The following is a 24,094-nucleotide window of genomic DNA, read 5'->3' as shown; positions in this document are numbered from 1 at the left end:
TCAGACCTATAAAAACATATTTTAAAAGACTTTTTATGGAGGAATTCTGAAATAGTTCAACACATTTGTTTTGTTGTTGCCTAAAGATATCTGGAAAGTGTTATATTGAATTACCATGTTAATCCTTTAAGGTTCACATAGCCGTACCGTAGGGAGCGCTTGGTGATCCTATCCCTGCAGACGCGCACAGAGAGGATTGTCCCGGCTGGGCTGAATTTGTGGTAGAGCATATCCTCGGTCACATCAGGATGCAGGTCCCCCACGTAGAGGGATGCTTTCTGGCAGCTAACACTTAAATTCATTTTCTCTGATCTATTAGAAACGCTACTTACAACTGAAGGACTGAACTTGGACTTTCAAGCAAAAGTGTGCGTTCTAAATTCCAAAGGGTTTTGTTACGTTTGTTCCGAACGAGTTCCAACTTCCAACGTTCCCTTGATGACCATGATTACCAATTATGACAGTTATGTGACGTTTTTTTCAAGGGATACCAATAATGTATGTCATCATGATGAAGACTGAGTTCACACACTCGGGTGCGCATGGTTCGTACCTCTGCTATTGCGCACAGAGGTTGAGAATCACAGCATTTAGTAGCCATGATCGACTCGATCAAAGAAGTTGACATATTTCATTTTAGAGTAGAGGCATAAGCTACTGCTACTGTAGGTCAGAGTGCAACTTGTTTTCTCGTGGCGTTGGCCCATTTTCATGCAATCCAAATAGGCCTCAGTCCACAGGCATGTTGCATTATTCTAATTCACATTGGTAGTAGTTTACTCATGCGATTCTCCTGAACTGAATTAAGGTCCGTGTACCGTTTATCATTTTAAAATTCGTTAGTCTTAATTCACATTGAAAATTTGGTTCAATGTTCTGATTTTCTACTTTTTTGCTCTCGTAAAAATGGGATCATGGGTAAATTGTTTTTTCATACGACGTTTGCATTTGCATTATTACATTACATTACAATCATTCAGTAGTCGTGACTTACAATAATTATATTAAAGAGTAGCAAAATATAAATACAATATGTGTTGACAAATCCATTATTATTATCATCAGTGAACACAAGTTGCTACCCAACCTTTATGCCTAACTTTTATAAATTATTTTATCATGTAGGCTACAACAGCCTATTACAGTTGTTTTGATGTTTCTTGATTATTATTATTATTATTATTATTATTTGTATCATTAATACTAATAAGATTGATATTATTACTACTAGATTGGTATTATTATTATTATTATTCCACTATTATTATTATTATTGTTGTTGTTGTTGTTGTTATTATTATTATTATTATTATTTCTTATATGATTTGACTGAAAGAGACAGTTGCATGCAGGGGATGGCCATCATACCTCAGAATTGTTCCAGTTGTATTATATAGCCTAGCATTCAGTGATGGCCTCTAAGGAGTAAGTTGTCAGGCCAATGATTGAACCTGCCTTCTTTATAAGATCATTGATCCTGTTCCTATCCCCGACTGTAACACCAGTCACCCAGCAACACATGAAGAGACCATCAAAGGACTTACATTTACAAGAGTATAAAGACCGGGCCTTCTGGCCTTGCACCATAACAAAGCTGTTGACCTCCTGTCTGTAATATTCCCCCTGCTAGATGACATGTTCGGTTCTTATGGCTATAATCTGAAGTGAAGGCTACAATAAAAATAAAAATGTTGATGAATGGGGGCCATTTGGAGCTAGTAGGCTATATGCCTTAAACATCGCTGAGGTAGGCCTACTGCTCTCATGTTAATGGTGCGTTCGTTTATAACTGGGAGGTGGCAAATTGCGACTTGCTACGGAATGATTAAATAAAACGCCGCATGAACTCGCACTTCCTCGTCGCAAATTCGGATATGTTTCTCAGCCCCCAGTTGCCGGCTGATGTCAATATCATATCATATCATCATATCATTCGCTATAGCTCGAATGCACACAGGTCGGAGGGAGGTTTTGCCACTTGCCACGTCCGACCACACATGAACGCACCATAAGACTGGGTTGAAACTGGACCCAAGCTCACGACACAGGAGGCGGTGGAAAAAGTGCAAAGCCCTGGAGCCTCATTTATCATTGTGGATACACCCTATTTCATTTACACCTGATTTTTCTACTTGCTTTTCTCCGCAAATAATGTGATGTATCATGACAAAACTCGATGGGAAATATTGTATATATATCTCACAATATTTCCCATTGAGTTTTGGGTGTATGCACAATGATAAATGAGGCCCAGATGACGGTGATTGTCGAGATGACCAGGTTCTTCTAGAGAGATGAGTAGATGATGATTGGAGTCAGGTGTGCAGCGCCAAGCCATAAGCTCATTCACTAATTAGCCACAACCGTATTCACCTGCGGCGAAGCGCGCGCTGCTGTATTGGGCGTCTCTGGATCAGTCTCCGGGGGAGAGGAGCGGGAACGCGCCCCAGCTCCGGAGACGGGAGGCGTGGGAGCACGGCCGGGCCGGAGCGCGTCCGTCATTACGCATGGCTGAATAAAGGGTCCTGTCATTTTTACAACTTTGTAAAGTCCCCAAAACAATGTTCCGCCTTGCGTACGATCAGGGCAATAGAGGCCAGTGATTAGAACACGGGGGCAGTAGATAGGTCAGTGATTAGAACACAGGGGCAGTAGACAGGTCAGTGATTAGAACACGGGGGCAGTAGATAGGTCAGTGGTTAGAACACAGGGACAGTAGGTAGGCCAGAAACAGCTGTTCTGTTTGCTATCCCAGAGCTACCCCAGACCTGAGAGGTACCCCAGATCCCAGAGCTACCCCAGACCTGAGAGGTACCCCAGATCCCAGAGCTAACCCAGATCCCAGAGCTACCCCAGGGCAGCATGCGCACCTACAGCCCTACCGGGTCATGTGATCATCTACCTGATCATGTGATCATCTACCTGATCATGTGATCATCTACCGGATCATGTGATCATCTACCGGATCATGTGATCATCTACCGGATCATGTGATCATCTACTGGATCATGTGATCATCTACCGGATCATGTGATCATCTACTGGATCATGTGATCATCTACTGGATCATGTGATCATCTACTGGATCATGTGATCATCTACCGGATCATGTGATCATCTACCGGATCATGTGATCATCTACTGGATCATGTGATCATCTACTGGATCCCAGAGGCCCGATGAGAGCTGGTGAGGAGGGAGGTCCGGACCATGTTAGACCTGGGTCCAAGTACAGAAGGTGGCACCTGCCTGGGAAACTACCCTAGTGTGGTGTTACCTCCTCCCTCAGATGGAGCACTAGGATGGGAGGGAGGAGTGCAACACAGCCTGTACACACACTAGAAAACCCACTGCTCTACAAGTGTGCTGCTCAAACACAGCCTGTACACACACTAGAAAACCCACTGCTCTACAAGTGTGCTGCTCAAACACAGCCTGTACACACACTAGAAAACCCACTGCTCTACAAGTGTGCTGCTCAATCACAGCCTGTACACACACTACAAAACCCACTGCTCTACAAGTGTGCTGCTCAAACACAGCCTGTACACACACTAGAAAACCCACTGCTCTACAAGTGTGCTGCTCAAACACAGCCTGTACACACACTAGAAAACTTCACACAGCTAGCAAGCTTATCTACCCGGAACCTAACCTACAGTACCTAGAGATTCACACAGCTAGCGAGCTAATCTACCCGGAAACTAACCTACCTAGAGATTCACACAGCTAGCTGGTGTGTTTAGACTAATGGTTCCCTACGTGATGTAGCGTAAACCCCAGGGTATCTGACCCAGCCCTCTCCCTTGACGGGGCCACCAGGGACCACAGAACACCTAAAAACCCAAACTCAAACATCTAGGAAAGACAAAGTGTAGCAACAGACTATTCAACTAACAACAACAGACTATTCAACTAACAAAATAGAACTCACAAAATAGAACTAGAATTTAACAGAACATAACATCAGCCCCTTCCCCTCTAACCTACACAGGTAACAAACAGTCATATACTGTGTATAGGAGACAGGTAGTGTATCGGCCTGAGACCATTCCTGGGGAAGTAGGTGAAGTGGTTTGACGCGCTTTCCATTCAGAAAAAAGGTCTTCACACGTTGCTTTCTTTGGACTACCACAGATAGTCCATTTATTTTCCCTCAAATAAAAACAACAAAAACCTGCCCTAAAGCGGTCGAAAAACTATGAGCCTTCCCCATACTTCCTCCACCAGGTGTGTCTGACATCACTAATTTATACCTGAACATTGTGCAGTGACCGGTATGCACTAGATGGTGCTGTTTAGGTATGAAGGTATGAATCAGGTAAGTATATCTCCTTAGGCTACACAGTGAAATAATAATAACAATAAATAATAATTATAATCCAGAATAATCACTATCACAATATCAACCAAGACTCGCAATACCAATATGGCAGGGAGACAATGGAACCAAGACTTGATTGACAGATGATCAGCAGGTCAGGTGATGGACAGATCAGAACACATGGAGGAGGGAGAGAGAGAAAGAGAGAGAGAGGGACATTAACACAGAGCAATACAGACAGAGGCGTAACACAGAGTCATAGAGGAGTCTCACAGTCCCTGGTCCAGTCCCGTGGTCCTGGTCCCCAAACCTGACGGCTCATGGAGGTTCTGAAATGACTTCCGCAAGTTGAACCAGATCTCCCGGCTCCATGCCTATCCCATGCCCCGAGTGGACCAACTGATGAAGCGCTTGGGCTCAGCCAGGTTTGTACCCACGCTGGACCTGACGAAAGGGTACTGGCAGGTCCCCCTGACCCCCCGGGCCAAAGACAAACCTGCCTTGGCCTCCCCCGAGGGGCTGTTCCAGTACACGGTGTTGCCCTTCGGAGTGCATGGAGCCCCAGCAACGGTCCAGAGGCTGATGGACCGGGTCCTCTGACCGCACAAGGACTGTGATGACATCATCATTTACAGCAGCGAGTGGGAAACCCCCCTGACGCCCCTCCGGGCAGTCCTTCGGGCGCTCCGCAGGGCGGGGCTCACCACCACCCCTAAGAAGAGCCGGCTCGGTCCGGAGGAGGCCTCCTACCCAGGCTATCACATCGGCCGAGGCCGTGTTCGGCCCACAGAGCAAGAAGGTGGAGGCCATCTCCAGCTGGCCCGCCCCGCGCACCCACAAACAGGTGAGGTCCTTCCTGGGTCTCGGGGGGTAGAACCAACAGTTGGTTCCTCAGCTCACCACCGTCACAGCTCCCCTCCACCACCTGACCAGGAAACGCCTGCCGGACAAGGTGGAGTGGAACCCTGCGGTGGACGCGGCGTTCCGCTCCCTCAGCCAGCCTCATGTAGAGAACCAGTGCTGGCCACCCCTGACCTCACCTTTGACCTTTGACCTCCATACAGACGCCTCGGATGTTGGCCTGGGGGCCGTGCTGTCGCAGGAGCAGGGCGAGGAGGAGCACTCTGTCGTATACGTGAATCGGAAGCTCCTCCCACATGAGTGGGACGCCACGACAGAGAAAGAGGCGCTGGACATTAAATGAGCCGTCACCCGCCTGAAGTATTTTGACCGTCGCGCCCTCCCTTTCCAGTGTACACGGATTGATTGATTGATTGATTAATTGACAGATTGACAGATTGACAGATTGACAGATTGATTGATTGATTGATTGATTGATTGATTGATTGATTGATTGATTGGTTGGTTGATTGATTGATTGGCGTCACTATACTGTATATTGAAGTGTGTTTTCGACCAGAGGCTGAAGGGCTGGATACAGTCGCTATGGTGATGAGTTGATAACAGAACTGTATAAGGCCACACTGGGCCGTCACGCCCTCCGGCGTAGAGGGAGACAAGTATGTGTGTGTGTGTGTGTGTGTGTGTGTGTGTGAGTGGATTAAAGATATGATTTATAAGATAAAATTGTTGTGGGCTTGTTTGCGATGACATTAACAATCTCAAATGATATTATCTGTTGTGTATCTGACCAACAGTAGAATACCACAATCTACCTGACCAACAGTAGAATACCACTGTCTACCTTGAGCAATATTACTGTCTATCCTGTACAGTATATCCTATACCATATTCTTGTCTGTCTACCCTGTCTCCTCCACTGCTCTAGAACCTTGTCTGGGCTGTGAAGTAAAGACACAACTCTTGTCCTCTCTGTAGTCAGGGGTTCCCCTGGAGTTTGGGAAGTGGAGGAGTCCTTCATTCATCATTTGGGAGGTGGGAGAGCCCAACTGTCTGTTAATTGGCTGAAACTCCCCGAGCTCCTCATCATCACAATAAGAAACACAAAATAAACACTCAAGTTGACTTATCAAACCCATTTTATTTCTAAGAGAATACAGAATAACAGAATAAACCTTTAATAGGATGTTGTAGATGAGGGAAAATAGGAAATCTATTTCTAATTGAACAGAAAATAAAATTTATTTCTAATAGAACAGAAAATAAAGTATATTTTGATTACTCTGATTTGATTATTTTGAGAACTGAAAATGTTCACACACAATTGAAAACGTAAGATCTTTTCACAACATAAAAAATAAAATAAAAAAGCAGAAAGAGATCCCACAAGCAACAAGACAAGCTCTCCCAACATGTTAAAGTTACTAAACAGGTGAATAGTGACGGTAGTTTGTGACGGGTAACGGCTTCACAGAGATGTAGCAGAGCATCACTGAGCTTTACAGAGATGTAGCAGAGCATCACTGAGCTTTACAGAGATGTAGCAGAGCATCACTGAGCTTTACAGAGATGTAGCAGAGCATCACTGAGCTTCACAGAGATGTAGCAGAGCATCAGTGAGCTTCACAGAGATGTAGCAGAGCATCACTGAGCTTCACAGAGATGTAGCAGAGCATCACTGAGCTTCACAGAGATGTAGCAGAGCATCAGGGTCCTCTGAGGAGAACACAGGCACCAGAGAGGGGGGGTCAGCCCAACCCTAACCCCAGCTTGGAGGGAGAGTGGTTCTGCAGAATGAATACACGCTTCTGTAGCCAATCAGAGCTTAGTATTAAACCAAGCCCAGATAGACAGTATCAACGTAATCTCTATGGTCAAACTGTAGGATTCTGCTGCCAGTGTTGAGAGACGGATCAACACAGAGGAATGTGTTCATCTGGACGGACAGACTGGGCTGTGGTCTAAACATGACCGTGACATCATCACCCCGCTCCTGATAGGACAGAGTCAGGTGACCTCATCTGAGAAGACACACCCTACTTATTATCATATTTACAGTATGACAGCAGGAAGCAGTGCAGAAACAGAGAGAAAACATACTTGATAAACCAGGAAAATAAATGTATTTTTCTATATATTTGGAAGAAAGAAATGGCATATTTGCTTGTGTCACTTGTGTTTGCAAACTACAAATCCTCACATCAAATTGAAATATAATTTCTATCAAATTATGTCAGCCATGAAGGCCTCATTAATGATCTATCGGACATCATCAGAGACACAACTGTTTTATTAGTCATCTATTGACATCATCAGAGACACAGCTGTTTTATTAGTCATCTATTGACATCATCAGAGACACAGCTGTTTTATTAGTCATCTATTGACATCATCAGAGACACAGCTGTTTTATTAGTCATCTATTGACATCATCATCAGCTGTTTTGGGTAAATTTGTCTTTGTGCTGCGCTGCATATGAATCTGATTGTTGAGTTAGTTGACTGTCTCCATTTCCTCCCCTAGACTCTGCTGCTCTTCTGTGAGGACACACACACACACACACACACACACACACACACAGAACACACACACACACACAGAACAACAACGTAAATAACAACAGTGTACACAACACTGAACTCATGTTGATGGTGATTTTACATTTAGGACAAATTAGGACTAGCAGGTCATACAGTTCACTATGCTGTTTACTATACTGAATATGTCACTGTGTGTGTGTGTGTGTGTGTGTGTGTGTGTGTGTGTGTGTGTGTGTGTGTGTGTGTGTGTACGTACGTGTGATGTTATTGGAGGAGGGAGATCCGACATCAGAAGCTGCATGGAGAAACAACCAGACCAGTTAAACTGAGGAACAACCAGACCAGTTAAACTGAGGAACAACCAGACCAGTTAAACTGAGGAACAACCAGACCAGTTAAACTGAGGAACAACCAGACCAGTTAAACTGAGGAACAACCAGACCAGTTAAACTGAGGAACAACCAGACCAGTTAAACTGAGGTGACTGCCCTTGCACTACACCCAGAGACTCTTGTACACTTTGGTCACTGTAACTTGGTTTTGTTCTGCCTCCTTGTGTGTTTGGTCTTGTGTTCGTTGTCTTGTCTGTTGTCTTGTCTTCTATGTTGGTTTGTGTCAGCTCTAGACACCTGTCCCCTCACTAGTCTCACGTCACTCCAGTCCCTCCTCTCCTGGCCCTCTAGTTCCCCCCAGCCTCGTTCCCTGTTCCCTTCCCTTGTGTCCTTGTTCCTCTGTCCTTGTGTTTGTTTCTTGTTGGAATCCCTCCATGTCCTTGTCTGGGTGATTGTCTGCACCTGTGTCTCGTTATGTCTTGTTGCACACCTGTACGTTGTTCCTTGATTGTTCTCCCAGAGTATATATGCCCTCCTGTTTCCTTTGTTCTCTGTCGGTTCATTGTTAATGTTAGTGTTTCCTCCTGGTGTTCCTCTGTTTTGTTTTCTGACATAAAAATTCCTATATTTTGAACCTGCGCTGCCTGCCTGCTGTCTGCTTATGGGTCCTACCTCCATCTACCAGCCTCAAACCCTAACAACCAGACCAGTTGTTAGTCTGGGGCGGCTGTAGCTCAGTTGGTAGAGCGGGTCATTCAATGATCGAAGGGTCAGCGGTTCGAATCCCAGCTCCGACCGTCCACATGTCGAAGTGTCTTTGAGCAAGACACCTAACCCCAAATTGCTCCCAATGAGCAGGTTGGCACCTTGCATGGCAGCTACCGCCGTGAATGTGTGTGTGAATGGGTGAATGAGAGGTCATTGTAAAGCGCTTTGAGTGCCGCTAAGGTGGAAAAGCGCTATATAAGTGCCGTACATTTACAATTTAACTGAGCTGATGAGGAACAACTGACTGAGATGGATACAGTCACCATGGATACCAAAACACACATGACACATGTTGAACAACAGGAAGGACAGTACAGCCTCACAGGATAGTGTGGTGAGATGGACATGTAGGAGAATAACATGTGAACACAGATATACTGTATGTGAACATGTATATGTGTAGTGTATGTATGAGTCATATTTTCATCACAATACTCACTGTTAGCTGGAGTGAAGCCTGAAACACAGATGACTCAGCATTATTAAAGTGATACATATGATTAGTAAAACATTGATCATCTCCACTACTGAGTGCACATAGTAATCCACTATCAATACTGGAAATGCACAGTGGTGCTCAGAGCATCAGGGTCAGATATCCAGAGCTGCTTCTCCTCTCTCACCTTCCTGAGCAGTCATCTTCCTCCAAATGACCACTCCAGAGATGATGCAGATGCCCAGGAGAAGAACCACCCCTCCAATGATGAGGCCAGAGGAACCTGTAACAACCAACACAGAACATTCAGACTGTAGCTGGGAGTCTCCCATGCTGGTGATGTTACAGTTTCATCATCAACTCTCACACTCTTCTCTGGTCACTTCAGTAGGAGACCAGATGGTCACTCTGGGAAAAGACACCGCAGACTAAAACACTTCCACACAGAACAATGCTGTCACTTGTAGCAGAACCCTGTCATGTCAGGTAGAACACTTTTGGGAGGGTTCTGTCATGGCGCCAAATGGTTCTATAGTATGTGGAACGTCTTGAGTGTATGTGTGTGGGAATGTGGTCTCCTCTGAAAGATGAGCAGGATGGAACACTGATAAACAAGGACCAGAGGATATGTAAGAATAATAATAGTAATAATAATAATAATAATAAAATAATAATCATAACAACAACAATAATAATAATAATAATACTATGAATGTATACTATAATGTGTGTTTAAAGAGGTCATCCTATTGTGATTCTCTCTCTCATTCTATGGTCATTCTCTCTTTCCTGGGTCTTTCCTCCTGTCAGTCTTACCTGGGTTACCTGGGTCAGGCCAGTTGGTCTTCACCACAGAGCGCTCCAGCTTGGTGACAAAGTCCTCCTGGATCCCTGAGACCTGAACCACACACTCCCACCTCCCGCTGTCCACGTCCTCAGGCTTCACTGTCAGGCGAACACTGGTCTGGAAGGTTCCGTCCTGGTTGGGGAGAACCTCTCTATATTCCACGTCCTCGTACACCTCCTCTCCATCTCTCCTCCAGAACACCATGACTCCTCTGGGGTAGAAGCCTGTAGCATGGCAGGTCACTGGAGAGGAGGGGCTCTTCTGGAGGAGAGACACATAGGGAGGGACTGGAGAGAGAGAGAGAGAGAGAAAGAGAGAGAGAGAGAGAGAGAGAGAGAGATGGAGAGAGAGAGAGAGACAGAGATGGGGAGAGAGAGAGAGAGAGAGAGATATGGAGAGAGAGAGAGAGATGGAGAGAGAGAGACAGAGATGGGGAGAGAGAGAGAGAGAGAGAGAGAGAGAGATGGAGAGAGAGCAAGAGATGGAGAGAGACAGATGGGGAGAGATGGAGAGAATTTTTAATTTTAAAAACCCTTTATTAATAATTCATACTAAAAACAGACAAAAACCACAACCACAAACGTCAATACCAACAAAAATCCGTACACACTCAAAAATTAAACACTAACGCTCCATCCCGCACATAGCATAAGGCTCCCCCAACCCCCCATACACTCATAAACGTTGCCAGGTCATTGGTCATCTGATAGAAATCAAACTCCACTCTCAGGCAGGCGGTCATCAACCCCTTGCACATCGCCACCGGATCAACTGACCCCCCACCCACAATGCAATTCCTCCTCGTCTTCCAGATGGACAGCTTCGCCACGTCAAAAACCATATTCAGCAGTACATGAACCCCCTTCCTCTGCACAGAGTACCGCGGACCCGAAATAAAACCCTCAAATGAAAAAGTCACTCCCAGCCCCTGACAACAACCCCGAAGAAGGTCAAAAAGCCCCCCAAGCCTAAAACAGGTAACAAATAGATGCTCCACCCGCTCCCCCTGCCCACAGAACGGACAGCCCTCCCCCGTACCAGGATCCATGTGCGCCAGATACCTGTTAGTAGCTATAGCCCAGGGGTGCCCAATACGTCGATCGCGATCGACCGGTCGATCGCAAAGGTAGTGTGGGTAGATCGCATGGCATTGAAAAAAAATAATAAACACCCCCCGCCCCCCAAAAAAAGTTAGCCTATCATCCATCCTCACTATGGCATTTGCCACTTGATTGACGTACAGGTATGCCAGTCTGAGATCTCATCTTTTCAAACACACGGTTCAACACGCATGCGCGCCAGTTGCAATTCTCCGGCGAGCTGATTAGCCTACCTAGTTAGCCTTCAAATTTTACTATTAAAAAGGGTATAAAAATGAGTGGGGAAGCTGGACCAAGTAAGAAACCAAAAACGTACAACTTTCATACAGAATGGGAGGAGGACTTTTTTTTCACGATGTCATATTCGAAGTGCGTTTGTCTAATCTGCAAATCTGCTATCGCCATTTCGAAGAAGGGAAATGTGGAGCAGCACTTTCGGACCGTTCACAGAACATACGACACTGACTTCCCTCCAAAAAGCGAGCAGAGAAAGAGAAAGGTGAGGGAACTGAAATCACAGTTGTCCGGACAGCAGGCATTGTTCACGAAGGTGACTTCAAAAGCGAAGGCAGCCACCGAAGCATCGTTCAGGGTGAGTCACGCCATCATTAAGCACAAGAAGTCCTTCCAAGATGGAGAGATGATAAAAGAGGCATTCGTTGAAGCAGCTGACTCGTTGTTTCGGGCCTTAAAAAACAAACAGGAAATATTAACTTCAATCAAAGCTCTCCAGCTATCAAGAAGTACAGTTACACGGCGCTGTGAAGTCATGGCCGAGGATTTGACACAGCAGCTTCAGAAGGACATTGCGGACTGCGATTGTTTCTCACTGCAATTGGACGAGTCTACAGACATAAGTGATACAGCTCAGTTGTGCATTTTCATTCGGATGGTGTTTACAGATATGACTGCAAAAGAGGAGCTGTTAACAATCCTGCCCCTGAAAGAACACACGCGGGGAGAGGACATTTTTCAGTCTTTCAAAAACTTCATCGAGAAGACCCAGCTCCCTCTGTGTAAATTGGTGTCAATCACCACCGACGGTGCGCCTGCAATGGTTGGCCGCTCGAATGGATTTATTGCCAAGTGCAGGGAGGACGATGCTTTCCCCGACTTCCTTAATTATCACTGCATAATACACCAACAAGCATTATGCGCAAAAATGCTTAACATGAAAAAAATAATGGATTTAGCAATGAAGATCGCCTGTTCTATTCGAGCCAGATCTCTTCAAAGACGACTGTTCCGTTCGCATCTGGAGAAGGCCGACTGCGACCATTCTGAGTTGTTGCTACACACTGATGTGAGATGGCTTAGTAGGGGGACATTCCTGCAGAGGTTCCGAGAGCTCTGTCCGGAGATAAAAGAGTTTCTCCTTGTCACTAAACATGCAGAATACAACCAACTAAATGACGATCAGTGGCTGCTAGACTTGGCATTTTTAACCGATCTGACCAACATGTTGAATGATCTTAATTTAGAGCTGCAAGGAAAAGACAAAACCGTGGTCAATATGATTAGCTCAGTTAATGCTTTCAAACGAAAATTGCAACATGTGTCCTCAAAACTGCAGCGCCATGATTTGGCGAACTTCCAAAACCTTGCGTCAGAGTTGGAGATGCAAAAGAAGGCTTGTGCGCAACTTGACAGTGCGCGTTTCGCAGAGCAGATTGGGACAATTGTATCAGAGTTTGACAAACGCTTTCAAGACTTTGCTGTACTCGAGCCAGTCGCTACATTTATGTGCTACCCATTTCAGGAAGATGTTGAGGTTGATTCACTCGCATCAAAAATCGCAACGCTGTTTCACCTGAACCCGTCTGGAGTGGAGGACGAGATGTTGACACTACAAGCTGACATTCAGCTGAAGGCCAGGGCTCATGGACAGTTCTGGAACTTACTCACAGAGGAAAAGTACCCAAACATGAGGAAATGTGCTACCTTCTTGACTGCATTATTTGGCTCCACTTATTTATGTGAGTCAGCCTTTTCCCACATGAAGATTATTAAGTCCAAATACCGTTCCACCATGACTGATGATCATTTGGAGGCCTGCTTGAGGATGGCTACCAGCAGCTACTGCCCGGACTATGCAACCCTGGCTGATTCCATTCAGTGCAAGTCATCAGAGTAAGGTAGGCTAATGACCAAAAATGTTGTGTTGTATTGTGCCATACGGGTTCATGCAGGTATGCAAGGTATACCAACATAAGATATACTCAGTGTATATATATATATAAAAATATGTTTAGCATTTTTAATGTAGGTAGATCATTTGGACTTGGTCATTTTAAAAGTAGCTCCCAAGCTGAAAAGGTGTGGGCACCCCTGCTATAGCCCCATGCAAGACCCTCCACTGGAGATCCCCCGTTCTCTTATCAGTGGGTGGCTTGTACAGGGACCACCAGCAGCCTTTCGGGGAAAAGTCCCGACCAAAAAAATCTGCCCACCTCGAGTCCCTCATCGTGGCCAAAGCCCTCAAGTGTGCGACTTTCATACAAGCGAGGTAGACAGCCTTCTTGCTGACTGCTTGAAATCTTCCCAGCTCAGGGGTCCGGAACATCAAAAACATCCCTCTCTCCTCCTCCCACTCCCCAACCCCAGGAGAGACTGAGAGTGAAGGGAAGGCCCAGTCATGTCCATCCTGCCACTGTGCCAGACAAAGACCACTCCGCACATACGCTGCAAACTCCTCAGGCAGGGACGAGATGACCTCCGCCACCACTTTCCCCAGCAGGCGTACCGACCGAACCGCCGTGGTCTCCCCCAGCTGATCAACAGGCGTCCTCAAAAGATGTCCCAGTTTGATACAGCCTGCCTCCCCCAACCGGGAACGCAGACTAGGGGAAGCGAGAGTCCCCGCTGTAACGAGGTCAGACCCAAAAAGGGTCTCCTCAAACAGCCAGGGTCCCGCTCGCTGCTCCAGGTCACGCCGCTCAGTGAAAGTTCTCCAGGCCACCAACACCCACCGGTAAAAAGGGCTCAGTCCCGCCAAATTGACCAGGTCAGGCTGGAATAGGAACAGCTGTTTGTCAAGCCCCAGACGCCCCGCCCTCCTCAGGAGCAGCCCCGCGGTGTCATGCCAGCGGGACCCCGCCCCATACAGGAGCCTCTGGACCGTCTGAAGCCGGAAGGCTTTAATCCTGCATGGAATGTCAATCAGCCCCTGACCTCCTTCATGGAGCGGCATGGACAGTGCCTCCACCTTCAGCCAGTGCCTTCCGGACCACAAAAAGTCAACAAGAGTCTTCTGTACCTCCTCCATCTGCCCTGGTGGAGGCGGCAACACCATGACCTTATGCCACAGAGCAGAGGCAACCAGATTATTGGTGTTAGCCCTGGTAAGGACAGCCCAGTTAAACCCAACCTGAGCCTCGACAAAAGCGGCTCTAGCACAATCGAATAAAGCTGCCCCGAAATTGGACAGCCTTGCCGTATGCCTCTCCGTATAAGTATGGGGCAACTCAGCCCCCCCCCAACCTTTACCATACACCAAGCATCCTTGTACAGTAACCCCACATATGATTAAAAAAAACATCAGTACGAATTTGCTTTCACACTGGGAACAAGGCATATATCCGCAACAGCTAAATGGTGATCCGTTAAACCCATAGGATAAATAAAAATCCTCAACAACTTATTCCTAAAAAAACAGGATATGTATATTCTATCTAACCTAGCTGCAGACATTCGACCATCCACAACCCTAACCCAGGTATACTGCCTCGCCAAAGGATGTTTCATCCTCCAAGTGTCCGTTACATCCAGCTGTACCAGTATATTAGATAGAAACCTGGATGACTGCAGATGAGGCTCCTCAGTTGTTCTATCTGAGGTGAAATCCACTGTACAATTCCAGTCCCCCCCTATCATGAGACAGTCCCTCTGATCAGCTTGTGTTAGTGCATCCTTTAACCTTCTAAACATGGCCAGCCTCTCTGAACCCACATTAGGTACGTACACATTAACAAAACAAAATGTTGTTTCCCCTATTTCAGCCCTCACCATTTGCACCCGACCTGGTACTATCTCTATACTAGAAATTACATTGGCATTGCCAGTGACACTAGGGGAAAACACTATAGCAGTCCCTGCACTAACATTAGTCCCATGGCTGAGGAAAAGGTCCCCCCCCCCCCATCACATCTCCCAATCTAGCTCGTTAGACTTATCAGTGTGTGTTTCCTGCAAGAAAAAGATATCTAATTTCTTCTGCTGAAATATTTCAGAGATTAAAGCCCTTTTTTTACCTATCCCTGCCTCCATTGATATTAAGTGACCCAACTCTCAAAGCCTGCATAAGGAAGTTAGATAACAGTGAGAGCAAAAAGAACAGAAGAAACAGATTGAAATAGGAAAACACCCTGTGAGACACAAACATCACTTCTGAGTTTTACGCCTTCTGCCTGGAACCTTCTTAAGAAGGTTAGGTCGTCTTAAACTAGTCACAAGCTTCTTCAGCCTAAAACGCTTTCTCTCATCTAACAACTGCAACCCTACAATCTTGCTCAACACCGTAACAGATTTAATAAACTTCTCAGTGTCTGGAAAATAATCCTCTACTTTGACCTGCTTTCCAAACGTTTCATCAAGAAAATCATTCACTTCCTGAATTGTATACAAAGTATTCCGAGCCTGTCAGTGACACACTGTCTGAATCAGAGTCCATCTCGTCGTCAACAGTCTGACTCTCTGGGACCGGCTGCTCAGCTGCCTCCTGGCCTACAGTCTCTCTCTGGCCCGGCTCAGCGACAGCAGCAGCTGCCCCACCCACCAAACCAGGGCTACTGTCAGTAGGTTCAACTACACTCTCAACTACAGTCCCCATATCCCCCCGCTGGGCATCTCCCTCAGCCCGCTCTCCCGTTCCATCCTCCCCTCCTACCACAGACTGACTAGCCTCCTCCTCTCTCTAGTCTGCTCCCTCCCTCCTACCACAGACTGACTAGCCTCCTCCTCTCTCTAGTCTGCTCCCTCCCTCCTTCCACAGACTGACTAGCCTCCTCCTCTCTCTAGTCTGCTCCCACCCTCCTACCACGGACTGACTAGCCTCCTCCTCTCTCTAGTCTGCTCCCTCCCTCCTACCACAGACTGACTAGCCTCCTCCTCTCTCTAGTCTGCTCCCTCCCTCCTACCACAGACTGACTAGCCTCCTCCTCTCTCTAGTCTGCTCCCTCCCTCCTACCACAGACTGACTAGCCTCCTCCTCTCTCTAGTCTGCTCCCTCCCTCCTACCACAGACTGACTAGCCTCCTCCTCTCTCTAGTCTGCTCCCTCTCTGGTTGAACGCTCCTCTGCGCACCAGCCGGACCGGAGCTCCCCGCCGCATCAGCGGGTGTGCGAGGGCCGTCCCTCACGACATGACCCTCCCTACCGCACCCAAAACACTACATGACCCTCCCCACCGTACCCAAAACACTACATGACCCTCCCTACCACACCCAAAACACTACATGACCCTCCCTACCACACCCAAAACACTACATGACCCTCCCTACCACACCGCAAAACACTACATGACCCTCCCTACCGCACCCAAAACACTACATGACCCTCCCTACCGCACCCAAACCACTACATGACCCTCCCTACCACACCCAAAACACTACATGACCCTCCCTACCGCACCCAAAACACTACATGACCCTCCCTACCGCACCCAAAACACTACATGACCCTCCCTACCACACCCAAACCACTACATGACCCTCCCTACCACACCCAAAACACTACCTGACCCTCCCTACCACACCCAAAACACTACATGACCCTCCCTACCACACCCAAAACACTACTGACCCTCCCTACCACACCCAAAACACTACATGACCCTCCCTACCGCACCCAAAACACTACATGACCCTCCCTACCGCACCCAAAACACTACATGACCCTCCCTACCACACCCAAAACACTACATGACCCTCCCTACCACACCCAAAACACTACTGACCCTCCCTACCACACCCAAAACACGACATGACCCTCCCTACCGCACCTAAAACACTACATGACCCTCCCTACCACACCCAAAACACTACATGACCCTCCCTACCACACCCAAACCACTACATGACCCTCCCTACCACACCCAAAACACTACATGACCATCCCTACCACACCCAAAACACTACTGACCCTCCCTACCACACCCAAAACACTACATGACCCTCCCCACCGCACCCAAAACACTACATGACCCTCCCTACCGCACCCAAAACACTACCTGACCCTCCCTACCACACCCAAAACACTACATGACCCTCCCCACCACACCCAAAACACTACATGACCCTCCCCACCGCACCCAAAACACTACATGACCCTCCCCACCACACCCAAAACACTACTTGACCCTCCCTACCGCACCCAAAACACTACATGACCCTCCCTACCACACCCAAAACACTACATGACCCTCCCTACCACACCCAAAACACTACATGACCCTCCCTACCACACCCAAAACACTACATGACCCTCCCTACCATACCCAAAACACTACATGACCCTCCCTACCGCACCCAAAACACTACATGACCCTCCCTACCGCGACCAACACACTACATGACCCTCCCTACCACACCCAAAACACTACATGACCCTCCCTACCACACCCAAAACACTACATGACCCTCCCTACCACACCCAAAACACTACATGACCCTCCCTACCACACCCAAAACACTACATGACCCTCCCTACCACACCCAAAACACTACATGACCCTCCCTACCACACCCAAAACACTACATGACCCTCCCTACCGCACCCAAAACACTACATGACCCTCCCTACCACACCCAAAACACTACATGACCCTCCCTACCTCACCCAAAACACTACATGACCCTCCCTACCACACCCAAAACACTACATGACCCCCCCTACCACACCCAAAACACTACCTGACCCTCCCTACCACACCCAAAACACTACATGACCCTCCCCACCACACCCAAAACACTACATGACCCTCCCTACCGCACCCAAAACACTACATGACCCTCCCTACCACACCCAACACACTACATGACCCTCCCCACCGTACCCAAAACACTACATGACCCTCCCTACCGCACCCAAAACACTACATGACCCTCCCTACCACACCCAAAACACTACATGACCCTCCCCACCGCACCCAAAACACTACATGACCCTCCCTACCACACCCAAAACACTACATGACCCTCCCTACCACACCCAAAACACTACATGACCCTCCCCACCACACCCAAAACACTACATGAGCCTCCCTACCACACCCAAAACACTACCTGACCCTCCCTACCACACCCAAAACACTACATGACCCTCCCTAGTCCCTACCACACCCAAAACACTACATGACCCTCCCTACCACACCCAAAACACTACATGACCCTCCCTACCACACCCAAAACACTACATGACCCTCCCTACCACACCCAAAACACTACATGACCCTCCCCACCACACCCAAAACACTACATGAGCCTCCCTACCACACCCAAAACACTACCTGACCCTCCCTACCACACCCAAAACACTACATGACCCTCCCTAGTCCCTACCACACCCAAAACACTACATGACCCTCCCTACCACACCCAAAACACTACATGACCCTCCCTACCACACCCAAAACACTACCTGACCCTCCCTACCACACCCAAAACACTACATGACCCTCCCTACCACACCCAAAACACTACATGACCCTCCCTACCGCACCCAAAACACTACATGACCCTCCCTACCACACCCAAAACACTACATGACCCTCCCTACCACACCCAAAACCCTACATGACCCTCCCCACCACACCCAAAACACTACATGACCCTCCCTACCACACCCAAAACACTACATGACCCTCCCTACCACACCCAAAACACTACATGACCCTCCCTACCACACCCAAAACACTACATGACCCTCCCCACCACACCCAAAACACTACATGACCCTCCCTACCACACCTAAAACACTACATGACCCTCCCTACCACACCCAAAACACTACATGACCCTCCCTACCGCACCCAAAACACTACATAACCCTCCCTACCACACCCAAAACACTACATGACCCTCCCTACCGCACCCAAAACACTACATGACCCTCCCTACCACACCCAAAACACTACATGACCCTCCCTACCGCACCCAAAACACTACATGACCCTCCCTACCACACCCAAAACACTACATGACCCTCCCTACCACACCCAAAACACTACATGACCCTCCCTAGTCCCTACCACACCCAAAACACTACATGACCCTCCCTACCACACCCAAAACACTACATGACCCTCCCTAGTCCCTACCACACCCAAAACACTACATGACCCTCCCTACCACACCCAAAACACTACATGACCCTCCCTACCACACCCAAAACACTACCTGACCCTCCCTACCACACCCAAAACACTACATGACCCTCCCTACCGCACCCAAAACACTACATGACCCTCCCTACCACACCCAAAACACTACATGACCCTCCCTACCGCACCCAAAACACTACATAACCCTCCCTACCACACCCAAAACACTACATGACCCTCCCTACCACACCCAAAACACTACATGACCCCCCCTACCACACCCAAAACACTACATGACCCTCCCTACCACACCCAAAACACTACATGACCCTCCCTACCACACCCAAAACACTACATGACCCTCCCTACCACACCTAAAACACTACATGACCCTCCCTACCACACCCAAAACACTACATGACCCTCCCTACCGCACCCAAAACACTACATGACCCTCCCTACCGCACCCACAACACTACATGACCCTCCCCACCACACCCACAACACTACATGACCCTCCCCACCACACCCAAAACACTACATGACCCTCCCTACCACACCCAAAACACTACATGACCCTCCCCACCACACCCAAAACACTACATGACCCTCCCTACCACACCCAAAACACTACATGACCCTCCCTACCGCACCCAAAACACTACATGACCCTCCCTACCACACCCAAAACACTACTGACCCTCCCTACCACACCCAAAACACGACATGACCCTCCCTACCGCACCTAAAACACTACATGACCCTCCCTACCACACCCAAACCACTACATGACCCTCCCTACCACACCCAAAACACTACATGACCCTCCCTACCGCACCCAAAACACTACATGACCCTCCCCACCGCACCCAAAACACTACATGACCCTCCCCACCACACCCAAAACACTACATGACCCTCCCCACCACACCCAAAACACTACATGACCCTCCCTACCACACCCAAAACACTACATGACCCTCCCTACCGCACCCAAAACACTACATGACCCTCCCTACCACACCCAAAACACTACATGACCCTCCCTACCACACCCAAAACACTACATGACCCTCCCCACCACACCCAAAACACTACATGACCCTCCCTACCGCACCCAAAACACTACATGACCCTCCCCACCGCACCCAAAACACTACATGACCCTCCCCACCACACCCAAACCACTACATGACCCTCCCTACCACACCCAAAACACTACATGACCCTCCCTACCGCACCCAAAACACTACATGACCCTCCCTACCACACCCAAAACACTACATGACCCTCCCTACCACACCCAAAACACTACATGACCCTCCCTACCGCACCCAAAACACTACATGACCCTCCCCACCACACCCAAAACACTACATGACCCTCCCTACCGCACCCAAAACACTATATGACCCTCCCTACCACACCCAAAACACTACATGACCCTCCCTACCACACCCAAAACACTACATGACCCTCCCTACAACACCCAAAACACTACATGACCCTCCCTACCACACCCAAAACACTACATGACCCTCCCTACCACACCCAAAACACTACATGACCCTCCCTACCACACCCAAAACACTACATGACCCTCCCCACCACACCCAAAACACTACATGACCCTCCCTACCACACCCAAAACACTACCTGACCCTCCCTACCGCACCCAAAACACTACATGACCCTCCCTACCACACCCAAAACACTACATGACCCTCCCTACCACACCCAAAACACTACATGACCCTCCCTACCGCACCCAAAACACTACATGACCCTCCCTACCACACCCAAAACACTACATGACCCTCCCTACCGCACCCAAAACACTATATGACCCTCCCCACCGCACCCAAAACACTACATGACCCTCCCTACCACACCCAAAACACTACATGACCCTCCCCACCACACCCAAAACACTACATGACCCTCCCTACCACACCCAAAACACTACATGACCCTCCCTACCACACCCAAAACACTACATGACCCTCCCTACCACACCCAAAACACTACATGACCCTCCCCACCGCACCCAAAACACTACATGACCCTCCCTACCACACCCAAAACACTACATGACCCTCCCTACCACACCCAAAACACTACATGACCCTCCCTACCACACCCAAAACACTACATGACCCTCCCCACCACACCCAAAACACTACATGACCCTCCCTACCACACCTAAAACACTACATGACCCTCCCTACCACACCCAAAACACTACCTGACCCTCCCCACCGCACCCAAAACACTACATGACCCTCCCCACCACACCCAAAACACTACCTGACCCCCCCTACCGCACCCAAAACACTACATGACCCTCCCTACCGCACCCAAAACACTACCTGACCCCCCCTACCGCACCCAAAACACTACATGACCCTCCCTACCGCACCCAAAACACTACCTGACCCTCCCTACCACACCCAAAACACTACATGACCCTCCCCACCACACCCAAAACACTACATGACCCTCCCTACCGCACCCAAAACACTACATGACCCTCCCTACCACACCCAAAACACTACATGACCCTCCCTACCACACCCAAAACACTACATGACCCTCCCTACCGCACCCAAAACACTACATGACCCTCCCTACCACACCCAAAACACTACATGACCCTCCCTACCACACCCAAAACACTACATGACCCTCCCTACCACACCCAAAACACTACATGACCCTCCCTACCACACCCAAAACACTACATGACCCTCCCTACCACACCCAAAACACTACATGACCCTCCCTACCACACCCAAAACACTACATGACCCTCCCCACCACACCCAAAACACTACATGACCCTCCCTACCACACCCAAAACACTACATGACCCTCCCCACCACACCCAAAACACTACATGACCCTCCCTACCACACCCAAAACACTACATGACCCTCCCTACCACACCCAAAACACTACATGACCCTCCCTACCGCACCCAAAACACTACATGACCCTCCCTACCGCACCCAAAACACTACATGACCCTCCCTACCACACCCAAAACACTACATGACCCTCCCCACCACACCCAAAACACTACATGACCCTCCCTACCACACCCAAAACACTACATGACCCTCCCTACCACACCCAAAACACTACATGACCCTCCCTACCACACCCAAAACACTACATGACCCCCCCTACCACACCCAAAACACTACATGACCCTCCCTACCACACCCAAAACACTACATGACCCTCCCTACCACACCCAAAACACTACATGACCCTCCCTACCACACCCAAAACACTACATGACCCTCCCTACCGCACCCAAAACACTACATGACCCTCCCTACCGCACCTAAAACACTTCGATGTTTCGGAAGAAACAAAAACCACATAATCAAAGTCATCTACCCTCACCTTGAAAACTAGGTTCAGCTCCTCATTTCTATTATTGAGAATCATGCTCACTTGTCACCTATAAGAAACAACGTGTCGCAAGAACGGCGTTTTAATACCCGACGGGAGCATTCTTATCAGGGAGACTATTTTTCCATGTCTCAATAGTTCTCTCACCAATAACTCATCGCTAATAAAGGGTGGAACATTGGATATAGTTACCCTCTTGGCGGGTGTAGACAGGGGCAGAATTGACACCAAAGTATCATTGATCACGACTCCACTCACAATCAGTCCGTGTGCTTTGTCAACCTCATCAACAAAAATCACACAAGCACCGTTCATCCGAGCCGCGGATTTAATACTATCGTATCCAACAACCTTCCCCACTTCCAGACAACACTCCTCCACCGAACAGGGGAAAGGAGTAGAAATCCTAACCCCATTTTGCCGACTGAGTCAAACTCCATGCCACACAACCAGACCAGCACACGCTGGCCGGTAATCAACACTCACTGCAAACCCTGTATTAACTATTTCCTTACAGAAACCAAGCCTAAACCATAGAGCATGTACCAAAAAGAAAAGAACAAGCTGGAAAAGGAAAGGAAAAAAAGCTCCAAACACACCGACCAGCTCTCAGCTCACTCACCCACCACCAGCTCTCAGAGAGAGAGAGACAGATGGAGAGATGGAAAGAGAGAGAGAAAGAGAGAGATGGAGAGACAGATGGAGAGAGACAGCGGGAGAGAGAGAGAGAGAGAGAGAGAGAGATGGAAAGAGAGAGAGAAAGAGAGAGAGAGATGGAGAGACAGATGGAGAGAGACAGATGGAGAGACAGAGAGAGAGATGGAGAGAGAGAGAGATGGAGAGAGAGATGGAGAGAGAGAGAAATGGAGAGAAATGGAGAGAGAGATATGGAGAGAGACAGATGGAGAGATGGAGAGAGAAATATGGAGAGAGACAGATGGAGAGATGGAGAGAGAGAGAAAGAGAGAGATTGAGAGAGAGAGAGATGGAGAGACAGATGGAGAGAGACAGATGGAGAGAGATGGAGAGAGAGAGAGATGGAGAGATAGAGAGAGATGGAGAGAGTGGGAGAGATGGAGAGAGAGAGAGAGATGGAGAATTGGAGATGGAGAGAGAGAGATGGAGAGAGAGAGAGAGGGATGGAGAGA

The 24,094-nt window shown here is 48.3% G+C and overlaps 1 protein-coding gene across 2 annotated transcripts in view; it reads right to left on the bottom strand.

Annotated features, from left to right (window-relative positions):
- Window positions 1-6,622: 6,622 nt before the first annotated feature.
- Window positions 6,623-24,094, bottom strand: part of LOC311319058 (major histocompatibility complex class I-related gene protein-like) — a 30,275-nt gene continuing 12,803 nt past the window's right edge. The window contains exons 4-8 of one of the 2 annotated variants that reach the window (XM_084450505.1): window positions 10,079-10,396; window positions 9,450-9,545; window positions 9,266-9,283; window positions 7,983-8,021; window positions 6,623-7,723 (exon numbers count right to left, since the gene is read on the bottom strand). In XM_084450505.1, coding sequence (XP_084306631.1) covers window positions 7,680-7,723; window positions 7,983-8,021; window positions 9,266-9,283; window positions 9,450-9,545; window positions 10,079-10,396 — 515 coding nt within the window. In that variant the 3' untranslated portion in view covers window positions 6,623-7,679. The remainder of the gene's footprint in view (window positions 7,724-7,982; window positions 8,022-9,265; window positions 9,284-9,449; window positions 9,546-10,078; window positions 10,397-24,094) is intronic. The other variant, XM_084450506.1, reaches the window with a different exon arrangement.

This window comes from Borostomias antarcticus, assembly GCF_949987555.1.
Source record: "Borostomias antarcticus genome assembly, chromosome: 15".
Lineage (NCBI taxonomy): Eukaryota > Metazoa > Chordata > Actinopteri > Stomiiformes > Stomiidae > Borostomias > Borostomias antarcticus.
This window is presented reverse-complemented; position numbering and strand designations above follow the sequence as displayed.